Source organism: Nicotiana tomentosiformis, chromosome 2 (assembly GCF_000390325.3).
Source record: "Nicotiana tomentosiformis chromosome 2, ASM39032v3, whole genome shotgun sequence".
Classification (NCBI taxonomy): Eukaryota; Viridiplantae; Streptophyta; class Magnoliopsida; order Solanales; family Solanaceae; genus Nicotiana; species Nicotiana tomentosiformis.
In genome coordinates, this window is record NC_090813.1 from 41,844,757 (window position 1) to 41,859,323 (window position 14,567).

A 14,567-nucleotide genomic window follows, 5' to 3' on the forward strand; every position below is an offset into this window, starting at 1 on the left:
CCATGTGAATTCTCAATTATTTTGCGCATCATATTATAACCGGGATGGCCCAACCGGTCATGACAAATAATAAAATCATTAGTAAACTCCTTGTTTACTATGGCATGTGATTCAACTACACTAATATTAGTGTAGTATAATCCGGAAGAAAATGCGAAAAGCTTTTCAAGTACATACTTCTTTTCCGCTTTTATTGTAGTAATATAAAGGCATTCAACCTTCCTTCATCGGTGGTCTCAATATGATAGTCATTTTGGTGAATATCTTTGAAACTCAACAAGTTTCTTTGAGACCTACTACAATATAATGCATCATTAACAGCCAATATAGTTCCTCCTGGTAGTAATACAGTCGCTCTTCCAGAGCCCTCAATTAATTTTGTACTACCAGATATTGTTATTATATTGGCTTCTTTCATAATTAAATAAGAGAAATATCTCTTATCTTTTAATATGGTGTGCGTCGTAGCACTATCCAGAAGACATATTTCTTCTTTATTATTCATACGGATAACTGAAGACTGGGAAGTTTTCATATTCTTCAAGAAGAAAAAAAAAATACATCATAAGTAATATTGAAAAATTTAAGAACAAAAGAAACTGCATTTATGAAATTAAATACTGACAACATAAAAAGATTTATTCAAAATATGAACTTCATTAAAAGAAATACATTTATTCTTATAATTTTTTTCAATAATAAATCTTCAGTTATGATGCTCAAAGAAGTCTTCAGCTTCTAAATGAGTAATATCTACAAGGCCTTCAAAACTATTATATTTATAGGCAAGGTTTGCTTCAACTTTATCATGATTATTCATAGGACCCCGCCTCAACATCATTTTGAAAAGTCAAGTGAGTCTCAATTTTATTTTGTTTCCCTTTTATAGATGCTTGATAAAGTTTGACAAAATATTCAGGTGTACGATAATTCGTGCCCAATGATTTTTCATACCACATCGGTGGCAAACATTACCTTTGCCTTTTGAAGGATTATTCTGAGAACCCTTATTGTTCTCTTGTTTATAACGACCACCACCATGGCGATTATTATTTCGCCCTTTGTCACGCCCACGTATATTTATACGGGCACGATAATTATTTTGTCTTTTTTCAGACTTTGGATCTATCGTTCCCAGATTCGCTTCTGGAAATGGAGCTGATCCAGTGGAGCGGGCTTCATGATTTTTCATTAAAAGGGCATTATGTTGTTCAGCCACCAAAAGGCATGAAATTAACTCAGAATATTTCTTAAAGCCCTTTTCACGGTATTGCTGCTGTAACACCATATTTGAGGCATGAAAAGTGGAAAGAGTCTTTTCCAGCATGTCCTCATCATTCATAGGTTCCCCACATAATTTTAGTTAGGAAATTATTCTATATACAACAGAATTATATTCACTTATGGTCTTATAATCTTGTAGCCATAAGTGCATCCACTCACAACGAGCTCTTGACAGTACCGTGGCCTTTAGGTGGTCATATCGTTTCTTCAAACTAGTCCATAATTGAAATGGATCTTTCAAGGTTAAATATTCACTTTTTAACCCTTCATCGAGATGATGGCGAAGGAAAATCATGGCTTTTGCCTTATCCTGACTTGATGCTTCATTTTCTTCTTTAATAGTGTCACCAAGACCTTTTAGCGTCAAAGTGAATTTCAGCATCAAGTACCCATGGCAAATAGTTATTCCTAGAGATGTCAAGTGGCATAAATTCAAGCTTTGATAAATTCGACATAGTGAAAACTATCATAGAAATAAGTGAATTAGAATGACAAGAATTATTATCAATTCAGTGCAGTACATAATCTTGTATTAATATTCTATATGTAAAATTATCAAACAAACAATTATGTGCAGTGCGATGATAAATTAGTTTGTACACTTAGGTGATAAATTTATTGAAGACACATTTAAACCTTTTAAAAATTTTGCAAGAATTCCTTCTAAATGCATATTCTGTTAGAATATTTGGATGTGGGCTTAATTAGTCTAATTATTGTAATTCAATCTTAATACTTATTTATTTATGTGTAGGATTAAACTTCTTCGTAATTTATATAATGAAATAACAATTTAACCGAAACTTATTATTTTCATACCAATGCAATTATTATGATCATATTCAAAACAAGTTATGCGTATGGTAATTAAATTGCAGGTTAAAGAAGATCCTAATAGAAACGTTATAAACATAGGAATGTATACCTGAATCAGAAAAGAAACTGACTACCTTTTTTAGGAAGAAGATAAAATTCGGATGAAGCAGATAACCTCAGTTGGTTAGAACCTCGTACTGATAACATGTTAAGAAATGGGAGCAAAATAGAATAATATAGTAATGGAGACAAGATATATAAGAGAAAAATGTAGAAATTATCTTATAGTGTGTTTCTTGTGTCTACTTCCATGGACAAAGAATATCCTATTTATAGTATACAAGATAACACCTAAAGTTCACCAGATACATCTTAAAAATTAATATGTACATCTATCTAAGTAGTACATTGAATAATATGTACGTATGGATTAAATGAACATACATATACATTCATTTTATTTCATAACAAAGTGTAGTAATACATTTGGCTGGTCAACCTTCCTGTAAATATATCCCTGTTATATTTGTTTGATGTCATTTTTTAATCTTTTATTAATATGACGAAACTAATAAAAAATTCCAGACCCTTGAATATTTATTGGACAGATGGCATGTAGTGGACCGTTTATCACTGGAGCAGAGCCGCTCCCGGTAATTTGGGTCTAGAAATAGTAAAGGGTTTATGACAAAATCCAAAAAGAGCGGGACAAAGCATAACAGTAACAACCCCTCCGGTTGTAAGTGTCTGAACGCTAAGACGACGTCGTTGCATGTGGACTGCGAATTGAAATCGTAGACAAATCAATCAGAAGAAAGACAGAAGCAAAAAAAGAATGGTGCACAGTGCCTACGATTCCTTCGAACTCCTCAATAATTGTCCCACAAAAATCGATGCCATCGAATCATACGGCTCAAATTTACTCATCGCCTGTTCCGATGGATCGCTCCGCGTTTACGGTCCGGAATCCGCTGTTTCCGATCAATCTCCGCCGTCCGATTTCCACTCCCAAACCTTAGGGCTTCATCAAGAGCGATACGTGCTTGAAAGAAGTGTGAATGGATTCTCCAGAAGACAAATGCTGGCTATGGAAGTTCTCGTATCGCGAGAACTTCTGCTTTCTCTCTCGGAGTCCATAGCGTTCCATCGGTTGCCCAATTTGGAGACTTTGGCTGTGATAACTAAGGCTAAAGGTGCAAATGTATACTCATGGGATGATAAAAGAGGGTTTCTTTGCTTCGGCAGGCAAAAGAGAGTTTGTATTTTCAGACATGACGGTAATGACTTGAATTGAAGCTTAATTGCGATATTTGTCAATTGAATATTTTACATTGTTGTCATGGTAATGCATTTTCTGGTGATTCTAGATGAGTGAATGCGTACTTCTTCAGTGTCTGCTAGATGTGAAAGGAAGTGCTTTTCCTTCCGAGTGATTTTCAGGGGTCCGAATTAGCTGCTTTACTTGTTCTTGCTACTAAAGAAATCTACTGTATTTTTTTGTCTATATGACAATATTTGATTGGACATAGAGATATCAACTTGATTTATATGTTATAATAGTGAAAGTAGAAAAACAATTATTATAAGGGCTGACATGATAGTTTGATATAGAAAACATCAGATACCTTTGAAAAAGTTAAATAGTTTAATAATTTGAATGTTTAAAAGTTGTACAGAAATGGAATGGTACAAACATTTTTTGACGTCCAAAAATAGGAGTATTACATAAGTTCTTTACTACTTTTACTTTAACACAAGTTCATCAATGCCCGTAATTTCTTTCTCCTTGCAGTTGGTGACTTTCAGGTTACTTGATCAAAGCAGTTTGGCTATTGATGACTAGTATTTTTCTCATGCTATAAGAATTCTGTTACTGTAATGTGATTCTTATCTGAATCTTCTATAGGGGGAAGGGGATTTGTGGAGGTGAAAGAATTCGGGGTCCCTGACACAGTCAAGTCGATGTCATGGTGTGGTGAGAATATTTGCTTGGGGATTAGAAGAGAGTACATGATATTGAATACCACCAATGGTGCATTGTCTGAGGTGTTTCCTTCAGGGAGGATCGCCCCACCTCTTGTGGTGTCTCTTCCCTCCGGAGAACTTCTTTTGGGAAAGGTAATGTTGTCACTGTCATTATTACATTGAGTTGATTAGCCTTATAGTTCTTTGTCACACTCATGCACACAACACTATGACTTGATGGACCAAGGTGGGCCATCGAGTGTTGTTACTTTCAAATTCTTCTTACCAGAGCCTCAATGAATCCATGGAGCAGGGAAAATCTGCTTTTACTTCTTATACTAATTCATTAGTATGATGTACCCTCTATCCTTATTCCCTGGATACAGTTGTTTCTGTAGAATCTATAGTCTACTCTATGACTTAGTTGATGAAGCCCTTGTGGATGATCTCTTTCTTTTCTCTAGTCAAGTCCTGATCTTTGAAAACTATCTGTACTCCCATATGATATTAAGTGTTGTTTCAGGATAATATTGGTGTCTTAGTTGACCAAAATGGCAAGTTGATTCAAGAGGGGAGGGTTTGTTGGTCCGAGGCTCCTGCAGCTGTTGTTATTCAGAATCCCTATGCAATAGGTCTCTTACCACGGCATGTTGAGGTAGCTTGAGTGTTTAGCTTGTTAAGCTGTTCTTTTTGTTCTTTATTAGGTATAAATAATCTGGAAAGATAATGCAGTTTGATCTTTTGGAATATTGCAGATACGTTCTCTTCGTGTTCCTTATCCTTTAATTCAAACAGTTGTCCTTCGGAATGTTCGCCGTGTTGTTCGAAGCAACAATGCTGTTATTGTTGCTCTTGATTATTCTGTTTTTGGCTTTTTTCCTGTTCCTCTGGGTGCACAGGTAATTATCACTCTGAAAGCTTTAGTTTAATATCATGTTGAAGTTATCTTGCTTATGCTTCTAATCCAGTATTGGAACTGTAGCACATTCATGTCTCCTTGTAACTGAACATTTTATTTTGGAGCGACTGAGGCTTGTCATTATACTGAGCTGAGAATGCCTTAGGCACTCATATGGATGCCTAAGTCTTGCAAAATAAATCAATATTGCAAGTTGTACCTGATCTTGATTAATGTTGTTGAGACCCGCATGAGCCACAATAATATTTTTTAAACTTTTACTTATCAAAAATGATGAGTTTAGCTTACTGTTTTATGAAAAAAGTTCGCGAAAATATATGTTGGCTGAGAATATTGTCCAATTTAGATAAAAGAGAAAAATGCAGCATATTGTCCAAATACTTATGCTCCCCATCCCTTTGTATATTATATTGTTTGACTTGGAGTATTAACTGCGAAGTTTGTTTGACTCGTATATAACATTCATGTGGTCGAAGAAAAGATCAAATTAAACGTTGGATTTCGTTTGCACAGCTGATTTAATTGAGAAAACATCAGAATGTGATTTAATTTAGTTTTCAATGTTAAATACTTAAATTTGGGAAGTTTCCCAAAGTGAAAACTCTGTAATATTTATACCTCAGAGATGGGGCTTTAGTTATTACCGTTGTATTTTATCTTCATGATTTACCATCACTGAAGTGCCTAAGTCAATTACTATTAGTATCTTGCTGAGGGAATGGAGATTGGAGGATGTTAGTGTTAGAAGCAGTATGGATGTTGGAAAATACTGTGAGAGTCTGATCCCACTGGATCCAGGGTATTTCTCGGTCATAGAAAAAACTGCTTCTTCTTTCAGAGAATTGTGAGTGTGATTCCAACTTGTCTCTATAATGCAGATTGTGCAACTAACAGCATCTGGAAACTTTGAGGAAGCCTTGGCTTTGTGCAAATTGCTACCACCAGAAGATTCAAGTCTTAGAACTGCAAAGGAGCAATCAATTCATATAAGGTCATTCCCCCGGCCCTGCGTTTAAGGAAATTTTGAGCTAAATTTCTGGTCAATGGCAATAGTATCTCATCTAGATCATTTTCAGAACCTTCTTGGTGTTTATATTAATGAAAGTTTTACTTAATCTGAACCAAAAAAAAAAAGTATTCCATTTAGGTCATGGTCACACTTAACCCCCCCGGGCGCCCGCGCCAGTGCATTTAACCATTTTTTATGTTAACATTGCAGTTCAATGGTGATAGTTTCTTGTATGATGTGATAGCGTATACATGTTTACATTTAGCACAAATTACAAATAAGTAAGCTCTAGTGAGGGAAGCTGAATGTCTAAACTGAAAGTTCAAAGTATGCTTTGAAGTCTTGATTGTAAAGCTTCTAAATCAAAACATCTGTAGAAACTAGAAAGTTCTATGAGAATCACTGAGGCCAAAATTTTCAAAGGTTAGGAGATGTTAACCATCTGTTATTCCGTTGTGGTGTGGCATATTGATTATCGTGTGTAGCATGGAACATGTTTGGGGTTGATCGTGTGATGCTTGGTTGTGTTAAAGACATTCTGTTTAGGTGGAAGTTCAGAAGAAAGAGGTAAAGAAGTAGAGCATGGAAATCACTTTTGGAGCTTATGCGGACCATATTGGAAGAAACAAAGGAGCATTTGAGGGAGTTAAGAGTCTTTTGTACTAAATAGTGGAATTTTCTTTTGGACACATGTTTGGTGCATTCATGGTATTCCACTTAGTATTAGTGATTGGGTGCTTTTAGTAGAAAGTCATGTTTCATATGAAGACTCTTGACTTCTGTACACTTCCCTCTTCAATCAATAAATTATTTTGTTTTTGATAAAGGAAAATATTAATTAATTTATCACAATAAGATCACTGGTGCCAGAAGAAAGAGAAATTTTAGTTAACCTTTACTTGGTTCTGGTGTGTTGGCAATGTATGTGTAAGAGTTTTGACATATGACTACAGTTGGTTCTGGTGTATTGGCAAATTAGGTGATCTTTGATGAAAAAAAATACATCAGGTGATGGTGGGCAGAGTTACTCGATATTTGTGCTGGTAGGAGGTAGAAGGTAACTTAGAATAGTCAAGGTGAGTACCAGCTGGCACGGTACCACCGTTTTGAAAAAAGAAATTGAAATATGAACATTGATTGGCAAGAAGTTTCTTAATAAAACTTGTATCTTATTAACACCTTTACCTTGTCAAAAAAAAAAAAAATCTTGTGTCTTATCTATTTTCTTTTTCCTTTCATTTTTTGTAGCTTCATAAGTTATTTTCTTTGAAAAAAGGAAAGAAAAAGAAAGTGCTGAAACTAATTACATGAAGAATGATAACAAGTCTTTGATACAGATATGCGCACTTTCTATTTGAAAATGGGAGCTATGAAGAAGCAATGGAACATTTTCTGGCATCTCAAGTTGAAATCACTTATGTGCTCGCCTTATATCCATCAATTATTGTTCCGAAATCATCTTTCATACCTGAACCACAGAAATTTGTTGATGTCGCGGATGCACCATATCTCTCCCGAGGTTCCTCTGGTCTATCAGATGATCTGGACTCGACGCCTTCGATTGTCTTAGAATCTGATGAATTGGATATAGAATCCAAGAAAATGAGTCATAACACTTTGATGGGTCTGATTAAGTATTTGCAGAAGAAGAGATATAGTGTCATTGAGAAAGCCACAGCTGAGGGAACTGAGGAGGTGGTTTCAGATGCTGTAGGAGATAATTTCATTTCCTATGGAACTAGCCGGTCCAAAAAACCAACCAAGGTAACTTTTCTGGTTTCTATCTTATGCCCCATCTACAGTGTTTTGGAGAAATTATTTTTAAGGTCACAATTAAAAGGCAAAGTTTTGACATTAAGCAGATCTCTTCTTGGTAAATGTGACTAGCAGTGTATTTCAGTATTTTTGAGCAAAGCTTTCTAGAAATTCCAAAGACTCCACAAGGGGAATTTTATCCAGGTGGTTATCTTGTTTAACAAGCAGCCCAAATTATATTGAGCTGTTTAACATAGACCTTTCTTTGCATCCAAGTGTAAGTACCTTTCTGGCTGTTTGTGTGTTTGACGTATTTAAATACTGAAAACCATATCAGAAAGAAAAACTTCAGTTAGTCCAAAATACTCTGATTGATTATTCAAGCTAGATCATTTATATCCTTCCGAAAAATACTGTTTCTTTTGTATCTTCCAAAATTCTGAATGTCAGGGAGGTAAGTTCTGATCTGCTATTTGCAAAAGTACTGGCTTATTGTAGTTGAGGTCTACTGAATGGAGAAATCACTTAAAAGGGAAAAATACTAATGTGTCTCAAAGAGCCGTTGGTACCGGGTTAATTCTTTGTAGCTGTATTAATTCTTACCTAATTTACATCTAAAATGTAGCTTCTTTGATCCATTTAGGGAAGAACCCATGCTCCAATCACTTCCGTCGCTAGGGATATGGCTGCTATTCTGGACACTGCACTTCTTCAAGCTCTACTTTTAACTGGACAGTCCTCAGCTGCTACAGATTTTCTGAAAGCCCTCAACTATTGTGATGTGAAAATATGCCAGGAGTTCCTGCAGAAAAGAATGCAGTATGCTTGTCTGCTAGAACTTTATAGAAGCAACTCAATGCATCGTGAAGCACTGAAACTTCTCCATCAATTGGTAGAAGAGTCGAAGTCAGAGCAAATTCCTTTAGAGCTTTCAACGAAATTCAAGCCTGATATGATCATTGAATATCTCAAAGTATGCATCTTTATCTACTTTTATTTCTTTCCTTTTGGATTTTAACTTCTCGTAAAGTGTTTGGATCAGCTATGTTGAAGTTTGGCGGGCAGTATGAGTTATGGGTCCATGTCGAGGCAGAATTCAAGCATAATCATGAGTTTCCAACTTCACCTTTGCGGAAAGGATTGTCAAGATTTCAGACTGATATTAGGAGTCTATTTAAGGCTTTTTTTTATAAATTAAAAAAATATCTTTGTACATGTACATTTCTGGAAACTCCTGGGTTCTTTTCTTTTGTAAACTGCATTTGTGCTCACCACAAAGTAAAGCAAATCTCTCTGCAAGGAATTTTATGGAACAAAGCTTCGTCAATGCTGTTATTATGTCAATTCAGTAAATATACACCTGATTATATTGTCTTTCTGTTTTGGCAGCCCCTTTGTGCAACAGACCCCATGCTTGTCCTGGTGTTCTCACTGCCTGTTCTTGAAAGCTGTCCTATGCAAACCATTGAGCTATTCTTGTCTGGTAACATTCCAGCAGACTTGGTGAACTCTTACTTAAAACAGCATGCTCCAAACATGCAGGCGACATATCTGGAACTCATGCTTGCCATGAATGAAAATAGCATCTCCAGGAATCTGCAGAATGAAATGGTAGGGCACTTGTTCATCAGTCTGGTTTTTCTGTAGCTTCACTCTTTCTTTCCAAGGATCCTTTCAACTCAAAGCTGGATTGAGAAAATTGAGAACAATTTTCTTGACTCCAAAACTGTTTATCGGTGGATAAATTTGTGCTTCAATTCCATCCTTCTGACGTAAATGTTGAGTGTCTGTGACTATGATAAATACGCTTAGTAACTTGTGGCAGGTGCAAATTTATCTCTCGGAAGTGCTTGATTTGTATGCTGAACTTAACACCCAGCAAAAGTGGGATGAGAAAACATATTCTCCGACAAGGAAAAAGCTATTGTCTGCTTTGGAGAGTATCTCTGGATATAACCCAGAGGTGCTGCTGAAGAGACTTCCACCAGATGCTTTGTATGAAGAACGAGCAGTTCTGTTGGGGAAAATGAATCAACATGAACTTGCGTTGTCTATTTATGTGCACAAGGTATTTTTTTCCACCTCAACTGCACATAACATTCTTTTTGGAGTCTTTTATTTAATGCATTGGTGCTTTCGAAGGGACTTAAGATGTCGCGAAATCTAAACTGTACAATTTCTTCTTCATAAGTACTATTAAAGGCTTGTATTATGAACTTGGCATTTACTGTTAGATCTATTGACTAATCGAGCAGCCAATCCCAGTAGTGCGATCATTTCACTCTTCTTTTATTCAGTGTACCTGTTGGTCAGGCATGTTAACCTTCTCATGGTTTTATTACATCATTGGATTTGCATTTACCCTTTCTTTCTCTGTATGTTATTGGGCTAGTATGCATTCCCAAGTAGGGGCATTGCATTGGATATGCCATCTTTTTTCTCATTGAGCATACATGTCTAATTCTATGAATTTTGATGGCAGGCATTGAAGTCTTTTCAGTTGTCTCTTTGTGTTGTATTTACCAGCTTGAATTGTGGGTGTTCTTTCATACTAAAGTGAATTGCTGTGTTTGATTGATAGCTTCACGTTCCTGAACTTGCACTGTCCTATTGTGATCGGGTGTATGATTCAGGACTTCAACAACATTCAGCAAAATCATATGGAAACATTTACCTGACTCTACTGCAAATCTATCTAAATCCTACGAAGACAACGAAAAATTTTGAGAAGAAAATTACTAATCTGGTATCATCTCAGAGCCCTGGGATTCCAAAAGTTGGTTCAGGAACTACAGCAAAGATAAAAGGAGGCCGCTCCAAGAAAATTGCTGAAATTGAGGGCGCTGAGGACATTCGATTCAGTCCAAGTGGCACTGACAGTGGTAGGAGTGATGGAGATATGGAAGATGCTGCTGAAGAAGGAGATTCTACTATTATGCTAGATCAAGTTCTTGATCTTTTGAGCAGAAGGTGGGATCGGATCCATGGGGCCCAAGCTCTGAAACTACTGCCAAGGGATACGAAGCTACAGGTAGAAAACCATATGAATGTGATGGTATAATGAGCTAGATGAAGAAGTTTGTTGCTGTTTTAAATTTTAATCAAAATTTGGCTGAAGAAAACAAGCACTATTTTTTGCTTGCAGAAGTGATTGTCTCAGAAAAGAAACTAGAGACAGTGTCCGCTATATCATCATCCCCCATCCCCCATCCCCGGCCAAAAACCAAAAAAAATGTCTCACTAGAAAACAAGCTAAGATATCTGTTCAAGAGTGAGTCCTATCTGCATCTGAGCACTAATCATGTTAACACGTCCCAAATTCCCAAGGCATTGTTTTTAGATTGGACACTGTCGTTAAACTGTATATTGGATATTTCCAACCATATTACCTTTAAATATTTACTTTGAGATAATACACATACACATTAAGAAAGCTGCAAGGTGAAGTTTGTTTCGATTTGTCTTTCAAATGGTCAAGTATATCGAATTGTGTTTGAAACAACTATGCCAACTAAATTACTATCTAATGCTAGTCCACATGCACTGTTATGTATCGTGTCTGTCAGCATATTGCTGATTCTCTTTGGACAAAGAATTGGTTCAGTTTTTCTTTATGCTCTCTCCCAGCATCAAGTTATAATGAGAAGATTACGTAGTAGAGCCTTTATGATTTTCTAAAAGTTCGACATATACGCATTGTTGGAGTAGCACATGCAACATTGTTTATTTGTTTTAAGTAAACTTCCTCTCATGCCCAGACATGTTAAAATTGCAACTGGAGAATCATTCACTCTAGCTTTGCCCTGTGCGTGAGCAAGAATGTTTCACATCTTGCTGTTGTACTGTTGTATTGAGTCATTTTGGCATTATGCAGAATTTGCTTCCATTTCTTGGACCTCTTCTGAGGAAATCCAGTGAAGCGTATCGGAACTTTTCTGTGATAAAAAGCTTGAGAGAAAGTGAAAACCTACAGGTAAATTTTATATGTGGTCATACCAATCAATTACACACACACATTTTCTTTACTGGTATGCGAATCATCCTTCTTTTTTCCATCTATTTTTCTGTATTATGGTAACCGCCAATTATCATCTTTGCAATTCAATTGTTTGAGTTTATGTTAGCAAATGCAAATTTGAAAATTAATCCTGAGAATATTTTAATTTCTACGACTAGATTGTTTACTAAAGCTGTGGTTTAGTATTTGATCTCTCATTATAAAGCTGTGTACACAACAGGTCAAAGATGAACTGTATAACCAAAGAAAGGCAGTCTTGAAGATCACAAGTGATAGCTTGTGTTCTCTCTGCAACAAGAAGATCGGCACCAGTGTCTTTGCAGTCTATCCTAATGGCAAGACAATTGTGCACTTTGTTTGCTTTAGAGATTCACAGAATATGAAGGCAGTTGGAAGAGGCTCTCAGATGAGGAAAAGATGATAATGAGAAGTTAGATTTGGATTAACTGAGTTTTCTGGGTTGCTTTTATGTGGCATTGATCGCAGTTCTCCTTGTTAGTACCGTTTAACATATTCTGCGGCTTTAAGTTTTAAGTTGCCATTTATTCCTAAAAGTAAACTTCTGCTCTCCGTGTTTCTGGAAGTGTTCTGGTGTGTTTGCGTGATTATTGACTCATTGACTGTATACCAAGAGATATGAAACGTGCTGGTGGTACACACGTGCAAGCAAGAATGTTTCTCACAAGGGAATGTGTAATACACATGTTGTATATTATGTCAAACGTTGAAGTAAAATCTGTGGTTGTGTAATGTGAGTCTGTATTGAAAAAGATTGAAGCTAGTATTGGAGGTGTTTATAACTTATTTATGAAGAGTGTCTTTGAATGCTGTGTTTGTACCAACTCAATGTTCAATTAATATGCAATGATACACAATTTTCTTTGTTGTTCGTATTTCCATGTAAAAGCAAAGAGCGTTTTACTTCTTTGTTGGGCAAACCCCACTGTTAAACATGACAACAAGATTCATACTGAGATCAAGCGTTGGTTGACGACAGTGGCTCTCTTGAGGCTATCTTTTCCCCGTGAAAAGGTACACAACCACCCCAATCCTAGACCCATCAGATGGAGGCTCTGTATGTATGATTTGGACATCAAAAAGCTTCTTAGCTCTCTTGAAGAATACAGATTCCTTCTTCCATCTTCTCAAATGAGCCATCACAAAAGCTATCTTCTTTTCACCCCCTAACAGGAAGAACTTCAGCGTTTTAATCAGAGGATCATAGAGGTGATCATGGTACACCACATCAGATCCCAAAATCAGGTCATAATCTCTACCAACAGCCTCCATATCCTGGCTCTCCCCCCAGCTAAGTGCCGCAACATCAACAACCCCACTCTGCTGTTCCAAAACCTTAGAGTTCGCATCAGCATTAAACTGTATATTAGGCAGAACATGAGGGAGATCAGTGACAGTAACCTTAGCACCAAGAATTGCAGCAGCAGCTATCCCTACAACACCTGTTCCTGAACCCAGTTCAAGAATGCGAAGGGGTGAATCCCCTTTTTCTTGACGTTTGAACAAGTCGGAAAGCGGAGTTGATGCGCCACGGATGTTGTCAAGGAGAGTGATGAGAAAGGTGGCGGCAGGCCATAGTTGGAAGGAAAGACCTTGAGATGGGAGTTGCCTGATGACAATGTTGGAGTTAATGGATTGGAAAAAATAGACTTGTTGCTGCTGCTGCTGAGGTGCATGATTCGCGTCTTTGTCTTGACCATCTTGTAGAAGAAGCATACTGAAAGGATTGAGGTTGTCTTTGTCTATGTCTGTGGCAATTGGAGTAGTCATGTGACAGGCGGCGCTCCCGGGGTTCTCGAAGGATTTATCCTAGCCAATCACACTTGCGGAGGTCTTGCCCTAAATGGGTATATATTAGAATCAAAGCCTTTTTCAATAGATGGTAAATGATATTACCGAAAATATAATATAAAATGGTCAAGTTGCCAAAAATAGCTTGACGGACGGTAGTGAATAAAAAAACCAAAATCGCACTGAGTGCAAGTTGCCGCAGGTGCAGGCGACTTCACAACCTGTTGATTGTTCTATCTTAGTAGCGTGAATATGATATCAATTCTAGGGTAAAATATTTTTTTATATATAATTATGGTATCCGGGTCAGTTTGCGCACATCTTCATTAATTCCACGATGTACGTGCTACCTCTTACTAATATAATATCGAAATTCTGTCCACTGAGACTTGGACAAATAAAAAGAAATCACATAGTATTTAGATTTAAACCTCAGATCTTATGGTTCTCAGTTCTCATTAGTACCGGATATTTATCGTAATATTTTAACGTATTAAGAGAGATGAAATTAATTATTTCAAAGAATTTCGAATTTAATTCAGCGGGTTTGAAATTTATTATTTCTCTATGCATCCCAATATAATGGATGAAAATCATTTTGTCCGTCTAACTTTGCTTAAAATAATTTCCTCCTACAACTTTAAACCATAGATATTTTTACCTCCTATCTCAAGTAATGCCTTTTTTGCCCGGTAAATTATCATTCTCCCCTCTTAATTGTTTTTTCTCTGTAATACACTTTCATTATTATTCTTTAATATGAAATCATTACCTATAATTCAAATGACATGGTATCTTACTTTTGATTGTGATTACGTATAAATATAGAATTAGTTCTTTTATAGATTTGTTATAAATCTATGACTTTATTTTTAAAATAAACGTCATTTTAGTATTACATGCATTAGATATTTAATTCTCATAATTCCCACACCTCTTTTGTTTTCAACTTTCATAGATAGACATTGAGTCGATCGCTATTAATGAAGTTA

General features: G+C 36.3%; 2 protein-coding genes across 2 annotated transcripts; one reads left to right on the forward strand and one right to left on the reverse strand.

Annotated features, from left to right (window-relative positions):
• Positions 1-2,764: 2,764 nt before the first annotated feature.
• LOC104111151 (vacuolar sorting protein 39) lies at positions 2,765-12,659 on the forward strand. The gene is made up of 12 exons (XM_009620774.4): positions 2,765-3,377; positions 4,007-4,218; positions 4,589-4,720; positions 4,821-4,964; positions 5,863-5,975; positions 7,331-7,757; positions 8,392-8,721; positions 9,138-9,359; positions 9,574-9,816; positions 10,330-10,779; positions 11,623-11,721; positions 11,987-12,659. Exons 1-12 carry the CDS (start codon positions 2,936-2,938, stop codon positions 12,185-12,187), a joined length of 3,015 nt encoding a protein of 1,004 aa, XP_009619069.1. The 5' UTR covers positions 2,765-2,935; the 3' UTR covers positions 12,188-12,659.
• On the reverse strand, positions 12,635-13,658 carry LOC104111150 (uncharacterized). Its single transcript, XM_009620773.4, has one exon. It carries the CDS (start codon positions 13,552-13,554, stop codon positions 12,778-12,780), a length of 777 nt encoding a protein of 258 aa, XP_009619068.1. The 5' UTR covers positions 13,555-13,658; the 3' UTR covers positions 12,635-12,777.
• Between the last annotated feature and the right edge of the window lie 909 nt (positions 13,659-14,567).